At 39.4% G+C, this 22757-nt stretch overlaps 1 protein-coding gene across 1 annotated transcript in view; it reads right to left on the bottom strand.

Annotated features, from left to right (window-relative positions):
* Positions 1-19212, bottom strand: part of LOC132179680 (copper-transporting ATPase PAA1, chloroplastic) — a gene marked incomplete in the record, with an annotated part of 58227 nt that extends 39015 nt beyond the window's left edge. Inside the window, 8 exon segments of the mRNA XM_059592436.1 lie at positions 8210-8359; positions 8555-8653; positions 8874-9107; positions 13826-14103; positions 14270-14344; positions 17640-17793; positions 18547-18600; positions 18699-19212. Of these exon segments, the coding sequence (XP_059448419.1) occupies positions 8210-8359; positions 8555-8653; positions 8874-9107; positions 13826-14103; positions 14270-14344; positions 17640-17793; positions 18547-18600; positions 18699-19085 (1431 nt within the window).
* Between the last annotated feature and the right edge of the window lie 3545 nt (positions 19213-22757).

The following is a 22757-nucleotide window of genomic DNA, read 5'->3' on the forward strand; positions in this document are numbered from 1 at the left end:
AGTATACAAAAGAGCCTACTACACGAGCTTTAAACTGTAAAGGATGCACATAGATCTATAAATTCCGTAAGCGTTGAAGCTTGCGAAGAAGACCCCAAGACCCTCCAAGAGAAGAGTGTTTGGAGCACCCTTTGCTTCACTTCTATAGTGCCCATTTCATGATCCTCAAAGCTCCGCGCATTCCTTTCTCTCCATAAGGACCACATTACACACAAAGGAGCCATCCTCCAAATGTGCATGGCTGTTTGCTTTCCCCTTTGCCCTCTCCATCTTCCCAAGCATTCCTTCAAACTCCCCGGCATCACCCACGTTATACCAAATAGCTGGAGGATCATGTTCCATACCTCTATAGCAGCTTCACAATGCACTAAAAGGTGATCAATAGATTCGCCACTCTTCTTGCACATACAACACCATTCCGTCACAATAATGTTCTTCTTTCGTAGGTTGTCCAAGGTTAAAATTTTTCCCATAACCGCCGTCCATACGAAAAAAGCCACCCTCGGAGGAGCTTTACTCTTCCAAATAAGCTTCCATGGACCATCCACCGGGGCTGAATTTAACTACACCTTGTAGAAAGACTTCACCTCAAAAATTTTCCTTCGAGGGAATCCAACTAATTTTATCTACCCCACCTTGCCTTACCTGTTGGGAATACAGCAATTCGAAGAATCTCGAAACCTCCCCCAATTCCCAATCATGAACAGGTCGAGTAAATCTTACATTCCAATAGATAGCTCCATTTACCCTCTCCATATTCTCCTCTACCCATGCCTCCTTTCCACATGCAATATTAAACAAGGCGGAAAACAAATTCTGCAGTGATGCCTCCCCACACCACACATCCTGCCAAAACAACACGAGACCCGGTTCCTATCTCGAATTGCACATGTTGCTTAAACTCATCCCACCCCCTTCGGATACTTTTCCACAGTTCCACCCCATATGACCCTCCTCCTTGGTACACCAATCACCCCTCATCACCTCATATTTTGTCTCCACTAATTTCCTCCACCATGCATCTCTTTCATGTGCAAATCTCCACAACCATTTACCCAATAAAGCTCGATTAAATTGTATCAAATTCTTTACCCCTAATCCCCCCGCCTCCATTGGCCTCCAAATGTTGGACCAACTGACCAAATGGAATTTGAACTCGTCTCCGTCACCTCCCCATAGAAAATCTCTTTAAATTTTTTCGATCTGTTTCGCCACACTCACTGGGATTTGAAACAACGATAAATAGTATGTGGGTATACTAGATAGCGTACTCTTGATCAACGTTAGTCGCCCCCCCTTGGATAGATACATTTGCTTCCACCCCGCCAATTTCATCTCCAGCTTCTCTATGACCTTATTCCATATAGAGGGGTCCTTATTATGAGCCCCCAAAGGCAACCCCAAATATATAAATGGTATTGAATCCACACCACATCCAAGTATACTTGCCAATCCTTCTACATCTTCCACCATACCTATAGGAGCAATCATAGACTTTGATAAATTTATTTTCAACCCCGCAACCGCTTCAAAGCACAACAACAAGCATCGCAAATTCCGGAGTTGTTCCACCTTTGGCTCACAAAAGATAATAGTATCATTGGCAAAGAGTAAGTGCGACACTTCCATTACCTCATCAAGCCGCGAACCCACTGAGAAACCAGCCATAAGCTCTCTCTCTGCCATTGCCTTCATCATCCTACTAAAAGCCTCCATCACCAACACAAATAAAAGAGGGGACAAAGGATCCCCTTGTCTCACTCCCCGAGAACTACCAAAAAAATCTGCTGGTGTTCCATTAATGAGCACTGAAAATCATATAGTAGAGACACAATGATGAATTCAACGTCTCCACCTTTCCCCGAACCCACATCTCTCCAACATGTATAATAAAAAATCCCAGTTGACATGATCATATGCCTTCTCCAGATCCAACTTTCAAATAAGACCCGGTTCCCCAGATAGAAGCCGACTATCCACACATTCATTCACCATTAAAACAGAATCTAAAATTTGCCTGTCTGGTATAAAAGCATTTTGGGTATGTGATACAAGCTTTCCCATTACTAAATTCAACCGACTAACCAAAACCCTTGAGATTATTTTATACACTCCGCTTACCAAGCTAATGGGTCGAAAATCCTTTATGTCTACCGCCCTAGCTTTCTTTGGAATAAGTGCAACAAAAGTAGCATTAATGCTCTTCTCGAATTTACCACTATCATGGAATTCCTTGAAAACCGCCATCAAGTCCTCCATAAGCTCTCTCTCCGCCATTGCCTTCATCATCCTACTAAACGCCTCCATCACCAACACAAATAAAAGAGGGGACAAAGGATCCCCTTGTCTCACTCCCCGAGAACTACCAAAAAAATCTGCTGGTGTTCCATTAATGAGCATTGAAAATCGTATAGTAGAGACACAATGATGAATCCAACGTCTCCACCTTTCCCCGAACCCACATCTCTCCAATATGTATAATAAAAAATCCCAGTTGACATGATCATATGCCTTCTCCAGATCCAACTTTCAAATAAGACCCGGTTCCCCAGATAGAAGCCGACTATCCACACATTCATTCACCATTAAAACAGAATCTAAAATTTGCCTGTCTGGTATAAAAGCATTTTGGGTATGTGATACAAGCTTTCCCATTACTAAATTCAACCGACTAACCAAAACCCTTGAGATTATTTTATACACTCCGCTTACCAAGCTAATGGGTCGAAAATCCTTTATGTCTACCGCCCCAGCTTTCTTTGGAATAAGTGCAACAAAAGTAGCATCAATGCTCTTCTCGAATTTACCACTATCATGGAATTCCTTGAAAACCGCCATCAAATCCTCCTTAAGCACCTCCCAACATTTCTGATAGAACGCCATAGTAAAACCATCCGGTCCAGGTGCCTTATCACCCTACAAATTCCTCACCACCACCCAAACCTCCTCTTCCTCAAAATCTCTCCAGCCACAATCTCTCCCCTTCCTCAATAGAGTTAATATGTTCCATCAGAAGATCTAATAATGTGGATGGTCTCTCCTGACACTGCTCAAAATACAGAGCTTTATAAAAATGCACAATATGATCCTGTATAGCTACCGGATCCTCGGTCCTTCTCCCACCAACCATCATTGCCGCAACCGTGTTATTTCTCTTGTGGGAGTTTGCCAACCTATGAAAGAACTTCATATTCCGATCACCCTCATTTAGCCACAATGCTCTAGATTTCTGCCCCCAACTCATTTCTTCGTGCAAGAGTGTCTTCTCTAAGTTTTGAGAGCATTCATCTCGCCGAAGTGTCTCCTCCTCCGTTAATTCTCTACTTTCTATTATTCTATCCAGCCCACCCAAAACCTCCTCCAACTCCTTTTTACATTTGCCTATGTCTCCAAAAACCTCCACATTCCATTTTTTGAGGTCCCCTTTCAAAGCTTTCAACTTACGGGCCAGCACATAACTAGGGTTACCGTCGAAAGAATAGGAGTTCCACCAATTCTTGACCTGCTCCACGAACCCCTTCGCTTGTAACCACATGTTTTCAAACCTGAAAGGTATACGACCCCTTCTTCCAGTTCAACACTCCAACATCATTGGAAAATTATCTGATAATACTGTAGGCAACCTTTTTTGACATACATCTGGATAGTGTTCCTCCCATTCTGCATAAATCAAAAATCTATCAAGTCTGGACCCTGCACGCCTATTAAACCATGTGATCCGCCCTCCTACCATTGGAAGATCGATAAGCCCATGCTCGAAGATAAAATCAGCAAAAGCGGTCATTGCTTGCATTTGTCTAGTAGCCTGTAATCTTTCTCCAGGATTGCGCACGACATTAAAACCCCCTATCCCCTCCCACACACCAAGGTCGATCCCACACATTCATTACACCTCCCAGTCCATCCCAAAAATTGCTTTGGATACTAGCATCATTTGGCCCATACACACCCGTAAAAGCCCATTCAAAATTTTCTGTGACACTTCAAAAGACACAGGTTACTACAAAATGCCCTACACATTCCTCAACTTTCTCCACCACTCGTCTATCCCACATTAACAAAATACCTCCGGATGTACCCGTAGCTCTTAAGTATAGCCAACCAACATGATTACACCCCCACACACTCCGAATCACCTCAATATTAATAACCTCCATTTTTGTCTCCTGTAAATACACAATATCCGCCTTCCACTCTCTTAGTCTCCGCCTAATCTTCACTCTTTTCTCTGGCTCATTCATACCTCGCACATTCCACGAAATTATTTTTGGCTTCATTGACAAGATTTTCCAGCCCTCCCTTTACCATTCTCTTTCCACGATCCCTTCACATCATAATTCACTCTACTTTCCTATTGCTTTAATTCTCAATTACCTCGATTCCCCAATTTGGCAATCCTCGGGTGTCCACTGCCCCTTCGCCCATTTGCTCTATTGGTCTCGATGGCAGTAAACAGTGACAGCAACTCCTCCGCATGCCCATTGCACTTGAGACCCAGTTCTTAGCAAAATTCTAACACCCATTCTAGGACCCAATCTGGGGACACTGGTGGAGTTTCTCCCGCTCCCATTATGGCTAAAGGTGAAATATCTAATAACCCCCCCCCCCCCCAACCCATTTCCCCATCTAGTAAACCTAATTCTTCTATTACTTCCACCAACCCTCACCCACATCCAAACACTACCTGACCTCCTCAGCCTCCATACTCAAATCCCATAACGCCTACATGCCTCCACCAAATCTACCTCCCTAAGACAAGACCTTCTGCTTCTCTCGAGTCGTCTCCCACATGTTCATAGGTGTAACGAGCCGCTTGGAGCCGAAGCCTTATTCAATGCCATTCATTTAAATTTTACTCGAGCTCGAGCTCGAGTCGAACTTAAGAGCGAGCCAAAAAAATTGAGCTCGAGCTAATAATAAGTCGAGCCGAGCCAGCTCGCGAGCTGGCTCTTATATTTAATGTTTTTGTTTTAAAATTTTTTTTTAACTTCAAGTACTCTTAAACGGCTTAAGAAGTTAGTTTGCATATGAGTATTTGCTTAGCCTGGCTAGTCGAGTATGGAGCCTGAGTCAATACAGCAAGGCATTTGGTTTCAAAGAGAGAGGATATGCATCCTTTTATAGATAAGCAAAGTTGGAGATTGATGTTTTCTTAACAATGTGGGACAAGTTAACATGTTGCATTCAAACTGCATTAGGACAATGCCCCCTACAAAAAAATATTTTTTTAACGTTTCTCTCTCAATCCCCCTCACCAGTCACAACGGATCTTCCACCTAAACTCTCATTTCCCACTCTCTCACTCTCACTCACCAGACAGGTAGTGATAGTGTTTGGGTCTGTTTGATTCTTCAATAGTTTATGCCTTGCACAATCTTCCTCAATAGTTTCTGTTTGATTCTTCTTCCTTTCGTTTGGGTCTGCTCTAATTGAATCGAAGTCTTTTTAATGATCACTCTCTCTCTCTTTGATCACGAAGGGTCTAGAATTTTTCATTCTCTAACGCTTAAATATAAATGAAATTTTAAGGTTTTAATAATTATGAGATTTATAATTAATTATGTATTACTTAGTTTATATATATATATATATATATATATATATATATATATATATATATTGACACACACACACGAGCTTATACGAGCTTGCTCACGAGCCTAGCCGAGTCGAGCCGAGCTTGCTTCGTTTAATATTCGAGTTAGGATTTGTATTCATGAAGTGCTTCATTTAATATTCGAGTCGAGCACGAGCCAAGCTTATGCGAGCCGAGCCCGAGCTTGCTCGCAAGACGCTTCGCTCACTTAATAGCCCTAAATATGTCTCCGGCGGGCTTTCCGACGATGTCAGGTATTTTCGAACACTAATCCACAAGCTGACCCACAACTTCAATAACTCCCAATGTTTCTATGCTCCCCTCTTACTCCCTGTCTGAGATAGTCTCCCCCTGCTCCGCCACCTCTGTTGCAGCCTTACCTCCAGTCGCCGTTGCTAGTACCATGAAATTGACGCCGGTAGCGTCTGGGCCGTCTCTAGTCCCTTCTTCGGCCAGCTATGTCTTCTTTTCAGCCTGCCCAGATGTTCCATCCTTCTCATCGGCGTGTTTTGTGCTGAGAAGCTCGGTAAGTTGCTTCGGTGTCCCACTCCGATCAGTCTCCGGCGAACCTGCATTTACCGGTTGATAGGTGTGGTCACTCGCATCGGCGTGTTCTGTGTCGATATACTCTGTTACTTGCTCCGGCGTCACACTCTGGTCAGTAACCGGCGATACTGCAATCACCGGTTTTGGGCGCCATATTCTGTTTCTAGGGGAATACCGGCGAACGTATATCTTCCGGTACCTGTTGATAATCTGCAACCTTGTGGGCTTATCTATTGGCTCTACAACCATTTTAGTCTGCTCAAGCCCATTCTTGTTCACCCCGTTCATTCCCCATTTTACTCTGGCCCATCTGATTCTCCTTCCCCTTATTCCCCCAGCCCATCTCTCCATCTCCTTATTCCCCCAGCCCATCTCCAGCCCCTTATTCCCACCGCCCTACTCCAGCTTATCTAGACAACTGGATATCTGTTTTTGTAAGGAAAGCAAAATTTCCTTAATGCTCGTGAGATCCACCAGGGTGTGTGGCGCCAGACTTTCGTTTTACTGCAGGGCGTGATCCCCATTCGTAATCTCCAGGATTTGCGCACCTTCCTTACATAGGTTGGACTCCCCCTCACCGGCTGCCTGTGTACCGGAGGTGCCGGTTGTGCTTTTTTTCCCAACCACTGCCGCTGCATACGAACGCTAGTTCTGAAGCTCCGTTTGCTGGTTTTGGGGCCCTGCCGATAGCATCTCTTTGATCCCTCCGCTCCTCGGTTGCATCTCTTTCGTCTCTTTTGGAGCCCTGCTGGTTTGTCTCTTTCCCTCCGACTCCTCCCCATTGATCACCCCTTCTCTATTCTTCTCAAAGTGCAACTTAGCCGCTGCAATTGCGAACGGCAATCTTTCCATCCCTTCCCTTCATGCCCCTCCAGCATAATCACAAAGCTCCTCCATCCCTTCCTACCATATTCCAATAACTCCAGATAATTGTCGTGGGAATTCTTTCTTCGCTGCATCACGTATGAAAAACTACCAAAGCGAAAAGTCCTCCAATTGTCACGAACGATCTCAATATTTGTCAAATAGTCCCATGCACTCACTAACCAGAAGGTGGTTGGCCATGCCATGATCACGTCTTGTGTTTTTCCCTGACTCTTCTCCGTCAATTGGATTCCGCCTTGCACATTCGATCTAATCTCAAAAGATTTGGTTTCTACATAGAAATACCCCAGATAACCCATTTTTCCAATCGACACTCGATGACCCTCAATCTACACTACCGGAACACCGATCAAAATTCACCCACACTCCGTCCCCATTCCTCACGCGCCGCTGGGGCGAGAGAGAGAGAATCATGCTGACGTGGCGAGAGAATTACTGAAAAATTATGCCTAGTTAAATTATGCATTGAATTTTTTGGAAGAACCAGTGAGTCCCAACCAAGCCTTCAAACTTCTTAGTTGCTTGATTGACACAACCATAAACTTCCCTACAACTGCAACTTGTGACAAAAAAATTCAAAAATAATATTAAATAAGTAAAACTGATCATATACGCTCAACATATGCTATCTAAAATGTGGCCATCATAAAATACAGAACATGTACAGTTACACACCATGCCGCATGCCACTAGAACACAGTAGGGGTAGGCTTATAGAAGCTCATATAAATTTTTAAGTAACTGTAACGTGGAAGTTTCAAATGCACCACTCCACATGCCACTAGAACACAGTAGGGGTAGGCTTACAGAAGCTCACATAGATTTTTAAGTAACTGTAACGTGAAAGTTTCAAATGCACCATTGAAGTTTCCTTTCGTGATCTATTTACATAGGATTTCTAATGTGATTTGGACATTCCCCTTCTTGCTTCAAAACTTCATATCCTATTTTCTTTCCATCCAATATCTTTTATATTGTCTTCCAATAAGGGAATAAGGGATTTAGGTTTGCTAAACTATGGCTGTTAAGCACAATAATACCACATTAGGAATGCTAAGGTAACAGTTGATTGTGGCAATTTCGACTACTTAATAAAAAAAGTATTTTCTATCCTACCAGAAGCCCTTTTTAGAACCATTAGAGAATTATGTATCTACAGGTAATATAAGATTCAGAAAGAACCTTGTCAGCCAACCGCTGTACAGGAGCTTCCCTACTTTGTGCTTCTTCTACCAAACGAACAATGTCTCCCATAGCAGTCACACCACCTGGTCTCCGCACTTCAACTGTAAGAGTTCCATTAAGATTTATGCTTCCAGCTGCAACTTCACTCTAGAACAGACATAAGATTCACTATAGCTCGACAATATGAAATTAGACACAGCTTCTACATCACTGAAGTGAGAATCCACACAGCAAAAAACACACCTATTCTTAGGAATAAGCATGCCAGTTTGCAACATAACTACTAGATGGCAATTGAATCTTGAGAACAAGAAATATTTATATGTCAACAAATAGTCATACCCCAGGTAATTTGGTCACTGGCAGTGGCTCCCCTGTGAAGCTAGACTCGTCAATGGTACTTCTACCAGCTCTGACTACTCCATCTGCTGGAACACGATCCTAAAATAAGGGAAGAATTTGTATGTATTAAAGGCTTCACATGATAGCCACTGAGGGGAAATGAAAAATGTTTACTATGTTTTAAAAATTCGAATTGAATGTGGTTGACAACTAGTTGTAGTAACTTTTGCACCACAAGTTGGAAATAAACAATGATTCATGACAAAAGATGCAAGAACTAAAAATCAAATCTATGGAACCTAGAGTCCATTTTACTTACTCCAGGAAGCACAACAATTTGGTCTCCAACAGAGAGACTGCTACAAGGAACTTCAATGGTTGAGCCCAACCCGTCTGCATCACCATTGACCAGAAGACGAGCTTTTGATGGTAAAATACTGAGAAGTCCAGTCATATCACTGGTTGCTTTAATTTTGGCTCTCTGCTCAAGATTCCTTCCTAACAAGACAAATGCTATCAACATAATCGGTTCTTCAAAGAAAGCCTTCCAACCCTGCATATAAAACATCTATTAAACAGGCTAAGAAATCCATTAGTAATCATCCACATGCCTAGTTTCTTAGTATGACAGCAAGAAGTAAGCTACATCTATTTTTTTTTTATGAATAATAATTTCTTGAAAGCAAAGGGCAAAAGAAGTACCTTATATCATAAAGAATGAGATGAGGAAATCAACTTTAACCAAGCATAAAAATACTTTGATCGAGTGTTTGCAATTCCAGATTGAAGGGGATATCTTTTATTTAAAGAGTTCAATTCATCAAGCCTGATTATAGTTTTCACTTATGAAACAATAATGTAACAGTACGAAAAGCTCCATAATAACATGACCATACAGGATAATATTATGTTCAATCATATGTCATTGCCACTAAGTAATCAAAGAAATCATGACATATTTAAATTTAAAAAAAAAAAAAAGAGATCCAAAATTTAGATATGCATGATAGAAGGAAGCACAAAATGTTTGTTTATCATGGACTTGGATATTTGCATATTTAGATTAATTTTATCTCACCCAAATTTTTCTTTTTTTTTTTTTTTTTTTTATAGGTAATATCAATTTATAAAAAAAAGCGCAAAGGGGCGCAACCCATGTATACAGGAAGTATACAATAGAGCCTACATATACAAAAGCTATTGAGCTGAAAATGAAGCACATAAATCTAAAAATTCCGCAAGCGTTGAAGATTGCGACGAATGCCACATTACTCTCCATGAGAACAATGTTTGGACTTTGGAGCATCCTTTTCTTCAACTCTATGAGTCCAAGTTCCTAGTCCTCAAAGCTCCATGCACTCCTTTCTCTCCATAAGCACCACATTACACATAAATGAGCCATTCTCCAAATTGCAGAACTGTACAATTTCCCCATTCTCCAAATTTTATCTCACCCAAACTTATCTTATTGAAATTAACAGAAATGGAAACTCACTTAAATGTTTTCTTTTTTTGGCCAGACACCTCACTCAAAGAAATTTTTTTGATAAATAAAGATATATATATCAAAGGCGCAGAGGGGCGCAACCCTAGTACACCGGGAGTATACAAGAGAGCGACTAAGAAGAAGAAAAAAAAGAAGAGAACATAAAAAGAAAATCTTGGAAGCTATTTTTAAGGGGTGCAACACGAGGACCTCACTCAAAGAAATTATTAGGCGAAAACCCATGACAAGAATCAGTCAAACGCAACAGCTTCATAATTGGTACTAGCAGTCCAGACTCGCAATTCTCAGTCAGAGTGGTAACACACATAAGCAGTGTAACATCAATACAACATAGCATCACAGACCTACTCTAGGATTATGAATGCAAACATTCATAGACTTCAGTGGTGTTCAAGAAACCGACTACAAAGCGGGACAACTTCACCCCAAGAGTCAAAAATAAGAAAGCAAAAGTATATATGTTAGAGAATGGGTCATGACTTCATCACCTAAATCCAAATGTGTGAAGTGTCACTAATTTAACTTCACAAATTAACAGCACCAATCACAATTTCTCCAAAGTAATATTGGACTTTAGGAATATGATATGATTATGTAGTAGAGTTCGAAACAGATACTGGGCCAATCAAACCTATTTGTAGATACAATCACTTATCTATTTGATTTGTTGTATTCCCTTAGATGGAGACAAGGTGGTGAGGATCATATTCAGTGGATCCCTTCAAAGAGGAGGAAGTTTAAAGTGAGGTCGTTTTTTTCACAAGTTAACTAATACATGGGATTCATCTTTTCCTTGGAAGAGTTTTAGAAAGTCAATGTTCCTTTGAGAGTGAGTTGTTTTGAGTGGAGGAGCTAGCAGTTTAAGCAATCATGTTGTAAATTTCTATAAGAAATTATATTGCGAAGAGTATCAGTGGCGACCTAAGATGGATGAGCAATCATTCAATTCCATTGACATAGAGGAGAGACAATGGATGGAAAGAGAGTTTGAGGAAGGTGAAGTGTGGGAGGTGGTGAGGAATTCAAAGGAAGACAAGGCACCAGGACCTAATGGCTTTTCTATGGGCTTCTTTCAAAAGTGTTGTGCGGTATTAAAGGATGATATTATGGCAATTTTTAAGGAGTTTCATACCTGTGGAAAATTTGAGAAGAGTCAATGCTACGTTTGTTTCGCTTATTCCAAAGAAAGCGGGGGCAATGGAGATCAAGGATTTTCGCCCTATCAGTTTAGTAGGTGGGGTGTACAAGATTATCTCACAGGTGTTGGCTAATCGATTGAAAACAGTTTTGGGGAAGCTTGTCTCACACTCCCAGAATGCTTTTATTAAGGGTAGACAAATCCTCAACTCTATTTTAAAGGCAAATGAATGTCTTGACAGTGGATGCATTCGGGGGAACCGGGTATCATTTGCAAACTGGATTTGGAGAAGGCATATGATCATGTCAACTAGGAGTTTCTTATTTATTTGAAAGATGGCGAGGTTGGATACAACATTGCATATCCACTGTTCGATTCTCTATTCTTATAAATGGATCGCTTGCGGGGTTTTTTAATAACTCTCGAGGAGTGCAATAGGAGGACCCTCTTTCTCCTTTATTATTTGTGGTCGTGATGGAGGATTTTAGTAGGATGATGATTGTGACGGTGGAGAGAGGGCTTATGTCTAGATTTTCTGTGGGTTCAAGAAATCAAGAGGCTATGGTAGTATCACACTTGTTATTTGCAAATGATACGTTAATTTTCTATGAGCCTAATGTAGAACAACTTCACAACTTGAGATGTTTGTTGCTTTGTTTTGAAGCGGTTACGGGGTTGAAGATTAATCTGTCAAAATCTGATACTGTCCCAGTAGGAGAGGTAGATGATGTGGAAGGATTGTCTAGAATTCTTGGTTGTGGGGTGTCATTGTTGCCAATTAAGTACTTGGGTCTTCCTTTGGGTGCACAGTATAAGGCTTCCAACATCTGGTGTAACATTATTGAAAAAACGGAGAATAAATTGGCAAGGTGGAAGAGGTTGTATTTATCTAAGGGAAGCAGGTTAACGTTGATTAAAAGCAATCTCTCCAACTTACCCACATATGCTCTTTCCCTATTCCCTATTCCAATGGGAATGGCAAATCGAATAGAAAAAATCCAGAGAGATTTCCTGTGGGGGAGGAATTGGTGATGAATTTAAGTTTCATTTGGTGAATTGGTCAAGGGTTTGCACTACGATGAAGTTAGGGGGGTTAGGGGTGCACAACTTGCTTCAGTTTAATCGAGCTTTGTTGGGCAAGTGGTTGTGGAGGTATGCAACGGAACGGGATGCTCTATGGAGGAAATTAGTGGCAGCTAAATATGAGAATCAAAGGGATGAATGGTGTTCTAAGGTGGTAGGAGGAACTTATGGAGTGGGAGTGTGGAAATGTATTCAAAGGGGGTGGGATGATTTTGCACGTCATGTGCGGTATGATATAGGCAATGGTTCTAAAGTGTTATTTTGGCATGATGTGTGATGTGGGGAACTTCCTTTGAAGATAGTATTTCTAGAATTGTACAATATTGCATGTCACAAGGATGCATGGGTGGAGGAGAATATGGAGACCGCAAATGGTCTACTTCATTAGAATGTTCTGTTTATTCGCCCCATGCATGATTGGGAATTTGATGTGATCTCGAGATTTCTTGCATTGTTATATTCCCAAAAAATTAGAGTTGGAGGTGAGGATAAAATTTGTTGAATTCCTTCAAAAATGAATGTATTTGAAGTAAAGTCATACTATCAAGCTTTATCTACTCCGGCATAGGCGTTTGGTCCTTGGAAGAGTATTTGGAAGGTGAAGGCTTACCCGAGAGTGGCGCTCTTTGTGTGAACGGCGGCTCTAGTAGGGTCAAAGGCAGGGGATTTAGACTTGCCTTGTGAGCTTAGGGTTGTTTTGGGTTTTGGGCATCATGGTCTCTTTAGGCTTCTTTTGGGTTTTAGGGTCCTTATATGGGGGTTTTTTGTGGGTTAACGAGAGTTTTCCTATGTATACTCACTGTGTACTTAAAGGCATATTGCGCTTTTTTCGATATATACAACATTACTTATCAAAAAAAAGATGCTAAATTCCAATTTCAACAAAATGAAAAAAAATAAATAAATATGTGGGTAAAATTAGTGGCCCTTTCCTAGGAAATATGCAAGTTGATATTAGGTAAAACTGAGGGGGGAAAAAATGTGCAGCACTCTATCATACAAGCAAACCTCATCATTAAAGGAGCACCAATTAAAAGGAGCACCGATTATAGCTTTCTATTGACATTCAAAAATATAAAGTATCCATAACACAATTAAACAATCTAGATATCTAAAAACAATACATACAAAACAGTAGAAACGATTTCTTCATCCACTTTATAGATAGAAGAATAGCCATATCAGAGATAAGGATCAAAGCCTACCAGTTTAGGCATTAAGGAAGCTAACGAACTGACTGTAAATGATGATAAAGCCCCAAGACCAACTAATGCATTCATGTTTGGAGCCCCTTTGAAGGCAAAACAGGGAAAAATAAAAGTGCAGCACTCCATCTTACAAGCAAACCTCGTCATTAGAGGAGCACCAATTATACCTTTCTATAGACATTCAAAAATATAAAGTATCCATAACACAATTAAACAATCTAGATATCTAAAAGCAAGGCATATGATTCAGTAGAAACAATATCTTGATCAACTGAAATGCAGTATAATTTATAGATAGAAGAATTGCCATATCAGAGATAAGGATCAAAGCCTACCAGTTTAGGTATTAAGGAAGCTAACGAACTGACTGTAAATGATGATAAAGCCCCAAGACCAACTAATGTGTTCATGTTTGGAGCCCCTTTGAAAAGGCTTTTAATACCATCGAGGATAAGTTGACGCCCAGGACCAAGCAACGTAAATAAAGACAAGGAGAGATGGAATCCAGTGGAATGAAATGCATGTATCCATGAAGCCTTAGCTCCAAAAAAATGAGAGAGATGGCCAAAGAGGCAGACAGCACATAAAGCCCAGGAAACAGCAAGCTCACGACCTAAGGAAGCATAAGTAAACAGACTCACATTTCACAGCAGATGAACCATCAGCACATGCAAACTTATAACCGATTATAAGAGAAGCTAGAATGCCCTATAGAAATATAACAAACTACGAATTCACAACTTCTAATGTTTTATAAGAAGTCGTAAAAAGATGAATACCACTTTCTTTTAAGCGATTACGCTTTTCTTCCATTTTCTTTTCAAATACTTTGAAGAAATTGTCTCTTCCTGAATCTGCACATATAGGAGAAGCCAAGTAATCAAGCCATCATGTAGATTGGTACATAAGACTGCAAATATTTAGAATTTACGACCACTTGCAGCTGAGATTAAAGGCAGATCAAATGAGTTAAGCTCCATCTATGATTTAAGCTTTGACTTTGTAAATTTTAGTCACTCCAAAAAAATGCAAGTAAGAAGGCAGGCTTAAGTAGAATTAACTTAAGGACAATTATTTCAGTATTAGCAAGTAGAAAACTGTGTCTCCGTTACACAAGGCAGAATATATAAGAAAGCCTACTCCTTCAAATGAGACACAAACTTTTGGCTCACAATTGGATGGTTCATTTTATATGTTGGGGAGTTAAGGTATATACAACTGGAAAATAAAGAAGATTTTAAATTCAAAGCAATGAAGACAAGCAAGAGATGGAATCAATAGTATTGTCCTCATGAGTGAAGAAGACACATAAAAAAGCAAAAGTAAATGTAAAAGGAAACATAAATTAACAGTAGCACTTTGCAGATAAATAAAAAAGTAATACTAGTTCACAACCAGAAATATATTATCCCTATCCAAAATTGAGTCAGGGACCACAAAGAGTTTTCTTAGTGGGAATCCATACTCCATGCTTTCTAGCTATACTATTTACTACCTTTTTAAAGTTCAAGAAAGTGTTATTCTTGAATCTCATGCGCTGAGACATAAACACAGTAAACTCCATTGGGTGTATCAGATGATCTCTAATCATGAGAATATCTAAGCCATCTTTACACACTAAATCACTGGAGCATAGAAACCCAAAAAAGGTCATGAAAAGCATATACAAAGAGCGAAGTTCCACAACATACAGGCATGACAAGTGACAACTGTTAACAAACAGAACTGGAGAATCAACATAATGATAGTAAATTACTAGTTGTTCTGTAAGTAGGAGATTAAAAAAAGAATGGTATACATCAGTCAAATTCCCATCATGATAAATGCCTTCAAACATATGCACGGAGGTATATCAACCGAAATCACTTTCTTTCCCCCTTTTTCCTTTGGCAGGATGGAGGCAGAACAAGAAGTTGTATTGATACTCAACTTTGGCCACAGATCTAACTTTGGTAGACTGAATCTTAAGCAAAGCTTTGCACTTCCCAAACTGTAATATAGTGGAGATCTATGAGACTTCAGAGCGTGAACTGAAAATTTTCTTGCAAGGATGTATCCACTTGTAAAATTTACATTGATTACCATGAACATAGTTCAGTTTGACAACACTTTTAAATGATCCCTCTTTATGTTTATCAGCAACGTCCCAGATTAACTTTACATTCTACAACACTACAAATGAACTCTCTTTGTATTTGTCTTACTCTTATATCAAGAAAATGTTAGGAGACCTCCAGAAAACCAGCATCCCAAAACATACAGGATAATTATCTCCTCACAAAACCAGCATCCTCTGATATGACTTCTTTTTTGATAAATGAAACAATTTAAAAATTAAAAATTAAAAAAAAAAAAAAGGAAAGGGCGCAACCCAAGTACATCAAGAACTGATATGGCTCCTTGGTATACAACTAGTTCTTGTGACAAAGCCCTCACAAAAATAAGCACAGTATAAAACCTCAGAACGAAGAGAACCTACTGAATGCTTCTTAAGTGTGGCAAGAATATCCAAATAACAACAATGCCCAAAGCGGTATACAATATGTAGTTCTCAACTATTGTACATTAAATAGAACTGTAAGAAAGAAAGTCCTCAGTTTTCTGACTATAATTAAAAAACTGCAAAGCTCAGAATGTGCAACAGCAAATTCTCCAAAATGAATGGGCTCCCCAGTAACAGAAATGGCTGTCTGACTAATCCACCATAAGTAGCCGCAGAGACTCACCTATTGAAGTGATATATTACAACGTCAATAATGACTTTTAAGCCATTTCCTTTCATATCAAATATAGTGGAGATGATATTTAAAAGGTTCTGTTCATAAAGACAAGTCACTGGAATTAAAAACCGAAATAATTACAGACATACCATAAAGAATTATGGTTGCTCCTTACAAGAAATCATTTGCATTTTTATGGTGACATATCTCCTTCAATAGCTTCCTGACCTGCCACTTAACCCACCAATCTTCACATAAATTACATGAAAACCCTGAATATGACCATGTCTACTCTGATTTTCAGTTAGAGGTGCTTAACAGACAACTAGATAAGGATGCATTATTTTCATCTCTTTGAGAATTAAATATGTACACTTACATTTCTATTTTCATTTGAACAAACAAAGCAACAATCATCATACGCAAAAGTATCATAATTCCTACAAGTATTTCTTCCATCATCCAAAGATGAAGCTTGTTAGCAAGGATGGTTACAAGAAATTAATTACACTTAAACTCCAGAGTGGCTTAAGCTTAACATGAAGTTCATCCTCAAGGTTTGAGACACTAACCACATATATCTGCAATGAACTCAATGGACATCAAATATTTAAAACAAGCATTTCAGATCATAGAAAGGATGCAGAACTTTCCAGACACGCACACATGTATTGTGTATTCTAGTAAAGAAGCAGGTCCTTCTGCATATAACCCAGGAAAGTTACTTGAAGCAACAACAAGAAGGGCCATAAGAACGGTCCGCAAGAACTCTTGGAGCTACCATCGGTAGATGAGGCATGTATCCCAATACTCATCTAGAAGTGGTGCAACTGACCATAGAAAAATAACTGAAAAATAATTAACAGAAAGCCCAAACATCAGCCCAACTATTACTGAAAAATCTCTCTATAGGCAATACTACTAGTGGTTGAATCTCAATCAATGTCATGTGAAAGTCTCAAGGACTTCAAGAACTTGCAGCATTCCTATAGAACTTGCAGCATTCCTATGATACAAGACTCGTCATGTCTCCAAATGATCTGAACAGCCATCCCAAATCTCATTGTAAGAAATCACCAATTTTTTACAGCCCTTTTACTCAAATATTGTTCTTAAAAAAAGCATAAGCAGACACGCCCATGAAAGTTGGCTCAAAGCTACAAACATGGGATGTGGTCAGCGTATGATTTAAGGTCAAATCTTGCCTGATAAAAAATAAGGCACAATACAAACAATTCATTAAACTTAACCATGCAAACCTACAATTTTCTTTCTTACAATAACTATGAATAACAGTCAGATTAAAGTTATAATTATAATAACGATGACGATGATAATCATAACAATCACAATATTAGTAATGACAATTACAACAACATGAACGACAATAACAATATTGGTGGTGGTGGTGATATACTGATATGCTTACCTCGAAGGTTGGACTTAAAACCACAGCTAGTCAAATGCTTTGCTAGCGCCTCTCCTAACTGTCTTTGCCAGTTCGGTGTACCCTTGGCTTCAGATACAGGCCATACAATAGCTGTCTCTGTCGTCAGATTCACACTAGCAGAAGACACTTGTGGCTGTCCCAGATTACAATCAAAATGAAGCACACAGATTTAGTTTGAAGAAGCAAGTAAATTTCTCACATGCAATTGACTTGAACAAGAGAGAGAGAGAGAGAGAAAGAGAAATGAGAGGGAGAAGAACATCAAGGATATGAAACCCTTCAACTACCCACTCCCAACCAGGCGAAGGGCTACTTAAATTGAGCTTGATTACATGGAACTGGATTGCAAGGTTTAAATTAATCTCACAACTTGGGTGCTTTTCCTCCACTAAATTATAGTTATTTATTCATCTCATGGCAGTTTAATACTTTTATTTTCTCCATGATTTCTTGCTAAATTGAATTTCCAGCACCACAGGGCTTTGAGCCTTCAGCTCCTATCGACCCGAAATCCACAATACAAATTGCACACTCAAAATAATATATTTTCAAATTCCACAGATTTCAAAATTTTGAAATCGAATTCAATTTCCGTTCCAATACCCAAAAAATGCAGCCTTTTAGTAAGTCTTCTTACATCAATTTTCGAATGAACAAAGACGCGTCAGTCTAGGACAAGTAATTTCGTTTATACGAAACATATTAAAAATACTAAAAAAAAAAAACAAAATCTTCATATTTTTCAGCTCTTCACCTTGGCAAAACTCCCCAAATATACGATGTCAATATTTCACGTAAAAATTTTTAAAAATAAAATAAAATAAAATAAAAACAAATTTTAAAAAACCAAATAAAATAAAATAAAAACAGAAAAGGAATAACTTACTTGACTCTCTAGAATTCTTTTAACACTAGCTGCGCATCCTCCACATGTCATTCCCTACCGTACACGCACAGAAACCAAATCAATTAACCAAAATATATAGCAGAAAATGAGAAATTGAATTAAGCCATAGAGAGAGGAGAGAGAATTCATACTCCAACATCGAGCATTATCACATCAGGCGAGAGCGCCGAGGCCTCCTCAGGCCCTCCGGCGACCAAATTCCCCTTCGCATTCCCACCGTCCGATCCATTCTCACCACCGCCACCTCCGCCTCCGCTCTCTCCACCGAACCCACCACCGCCGGAACCGAACGAAGCAGCGGAGCTCGACACGCACTGCAGACGGCGTCGAACAGGAGGAACAGCCGCCGCGGCGCACAGACTCCTCGGAGTTGAGGAGAAAGCGAAAGCGCTAGTGCATCTGAGTCGGCGAGTTAGGAGTTGAGTCAGAGGAGCCGTACAGAGGCGGTGGCGGCTTAGGGCTTTGGAGACCGTGAAGAGCGCTATCGTCGTCCCTGATAAGGGCAATGCGGACTCCATTGGAGCGAGCGAGAGAAAACGATTAGGCTAAGTCCCTCTCTCTCGTTTCTGACTTTAGTTTTCGCTTATCTTTTTATGCGGACTCCATTTTAGGGAATACATTCTCTCCATATTTTATTTGAAATTGAAATTATTTAGTATAAAATAGAAGGTAATATTATAAATTTAAACATTAAGATGGTATTATCTTTCATTCTACACTAAATAAATACTCTTGATTTGAAATTGAGAAATTCTTTTCCGGAACTGAAGCGCAGAACGGTCAAAATTGGACTTTGCTTGTTTGACTTATTTACCAAGGAGGCAAGGATATCCCTTTTGGTTTTTTTTTTTTTTTTTTTTTTTTTTTTTTTTTTTTTTCCTGGACACTTCCTTTAGGCTTTATACTTTAAGTTGTGAGGGGTGTTTGTTAAACAACACCCCACCAGACCCCATTGTTTATGGATAAAAAGAATAAAAAAATAATAATAATGATTAATATGAGAAAATGAAAAATTTTGTTTGAAATTAATTTTTTTATTTGAATAGTAATAAAAAGTAAATGATATGATATAAAAAGTGAATGATTTGATATAAAAGTAAGAATGTTTTTTTTGAAAAAAATGAAGTGAATAGTGTGGTGCATATGGGGGAATGTGAGGGGGTTTAACAAACACCCCGTAGATTATGTTGAATTTTTTTAACTATTTATATTTAATTTTTTTTTAATAAAAAATTTGAAATTCAATCTAGAGAATTGAAAAAGTTAAGCACATGTTATTTTTACAACACCTAAATAAAATCCTTTTTAAAATAAACTAAAAAGTAATAAATGTGAAGAAAAATGCAAACAAAGATGGTGTTCAATTTCTCCTCCAATACATGAAGTAGAAATATTAAGAGAAAAGTATACATATTTCCTTGAATTATCAGACAATTTGAAAACTATCAATTAAAGCAATGTCCCTCTCCAAACTACGAAAAAAATTGCAATATACTCTCCATACAAAAAATGTCACAAATACCCTTCATAAAAAATAAAAATAAATAACAACCAGACCCACTGCTATCTTGGTTTTTTTCTTTCCTTATTTTTTATTTGGAATCTATAGAGGTAATTTTGTTTTTTGAGAATTTTTAAGTTTTTTTATCTTTTTGTGCGACAAATGGGGTATATTGCAATTTTTAGATAATTTAAAGGACATTACTTCAATTAATAGTTTGAAGTGAACATTGCAAATTGTATGATAGTTTTGATGGGATTTTGTGCACTTTTTCCAAATATTAGCAAGTGAAGAGCACTAACAAATGGGTTTTCCTCTTGAAAATGTTTTGACAAGAACTTTCACAAACTCTCTCTCTCTATGACAAATTTTTCCTCTCCCCCTCACCTATTGCTCGAACTACTACATTAATGCCCTCCCATCGTCCTTGTAGCTTTTCACTACAACACAAATGGATACTCTCCATTTTAAGTGATACGAAAAGAGTTATTTATTCAAAAAAAAAAAAAAAAAGAGTTATTTATAGTAATGATTTAATGTTGTTATATCTAACAGTGTAGATGATATCATGTGATAAATATATTGGCATGTCACTCGAACAAAATTAAATGATGTAACATCATTTATATTATTGGATGCAATAACATTAAATCCTTACTATAAAATAGGTCATTTCCATTTCAAGTAAAATTGAGAAATATGAAAAGCAGGTTTTGTATGGTGTTTTCTCTCTAGCCTAGCCCTAGATGAGAAGGAGCCTTTTCTCATAATTTCCTACGATTATTGAGAGTAGATTGAGTTTTATTGTCGTTGATCAGCAACTATGGTGGATGAACTTACAAATCTCTGGTCCAGTCTTCAACTGTCAGATGGAGAAGGGGCAAAGATTGAGGTTCAAGCGATTGAAGTCAAAAAAACAGTGAAGAGAGGGCAATCCTGCATCGTGGGCAAACTGGTGTCGGATAGGATTGTGAGCAAGGAGACAATCAAAGATACGCTATTGCGGTGGTGGAGATTAGGTGGGGCTTTTACGCTCAAAGTCCGGGGAGATAACTTATTTTTAATTGAGTTTGAGCAGGCAAGGGACAAGGCACAGGTCCTAGAGGGTAGGCATTGGGTGTTTGAAGGTAACCTTTTCTTGGTAGAAGACTTTGATGGGTGCACATCACCATCATAATTCACCTTTGATCAAGCTTATTTCTGGGTGAGAATGATGAATTTGCCTCTGGCATTCATGGGAAGAGAAGTAGGCCTTAAACTTGGTACCTCTGTTGGGCGGGTGTAGGAGGTGGACATGGACGAAGATGGAATTTGATGGGGGGAGTATCTCCGGGTTAAGATTATGATCGATCTGTTCAAACATCTTCCACAAGGGCACATGCTAAATTTTGAGGGGAAATCAACTTTGGTCGGTTTTAAATACAAAAGGCTGCTGAAGTTCTGCTATCACTGTGGTGTAATTTGCCATGGATCTGAAGGATGCACAAAGAGGAGCAATTTACGAAACTAGGAGGATACTACCCAATTCGGCCCATGGTTGAGAGCCAATTCCCCTACGAGAAGAAGGGAAAGGTTTCATGAACGTCAGATGGGCAAATCTGAACATGTGAGACATGCGCAACCTACTTCTAAAGGTTGGGCGAGACGGGATGATAACCATGCACGAAGGGGATATGGCCGGAAGAGGAGAGCTACAGCTGCCAATGAAGGGGAGGACGACGATGAAACTTTTATGGAAAGTCAGCATGTACAGGCCAAAAAAGATGAAAGCGGATTCTCAAGCGCAAATCGTGAAGAATTTATGGGAACTTTCCAAGGTGAATCATAATTGGAAACGATAGGAAAATTGGTGGGGATAATGAGGAAGCAATTCGAAAATCAGTCAATTGTAGAAAAGGTGAAACGAACAGTCTCTGTGGAGGGAAAGAATCCTTTTGGCTTAAAGATAGGTATGTTGACGGATTTATCTCCCAAAAATAAAACACAGCTGGCGCCAACTAGGATGTGGTTTGGAGGGCAGGGTGAGAAGCATGAGAGCACATCTCCACAGTCCGTGGGCTTTGAAGGTATTTTCTCAAGTCTGAGGGGCCCATACAAAGGTTTGGTCCTAGCTGATGTGGAGAAATCGATTATGGGAGCCAATGCAGGGAGTAAGCTAATGAAGAAGAACGTGGCTACTCAAGGTGCAACGGGGCTGTCTTGGAAAAGAAAGGAGAGAGATGAGATAATTTCACAAGATGAACAGCTGACTTCATTGAGCAGTCGGAAAAAAAGGGAAGAGGGAGGCGAATTAAAAAGACCTGAGACTGCTAAAAAGGTTTGATCGGTGAGTGATGACAAAGATTTTTATGATGGTTCGGGGATGGCGGAAGCTGGTGACCAGCCTCGCCGACCGCAATGATCATCCTTAGCTGGAACTGCGAGGGCTTGGGAACCCTCGGACAGTTCACAATTTTTGCCGGATGGTGAAAGATAAGAAGCCCAATTTGGTTTTTCTCATGGAAACCAAACTACAAAAAAATAAAATGGAAAGTATACGGAATAAGCTGGGATTTGCTAATATGTTTATGGTGGAGTATATGGGGAAGAGTGGAGGTTTGGCGCTTCTATGGGAGGACGGATGTGAGGTGGAGATTCAAAACTTCAGTCATAGGCACATAAATGCCATTATTCACAACCGACAAATGAC

This window comes from Corylus avellana, chromosome ca4 (assembly GCF_901000735.1).
Source record: "Corylus avellana chromosome ca4, CavTom2PMs-1.0".
In the NCBI taxonomy this organism is placed as follows: Eukaryota; Viridiplantae; Streptophyta; class Magnoliopsida; order Fagales; family Betulaceae; genus Corylus; species Corylus avellana.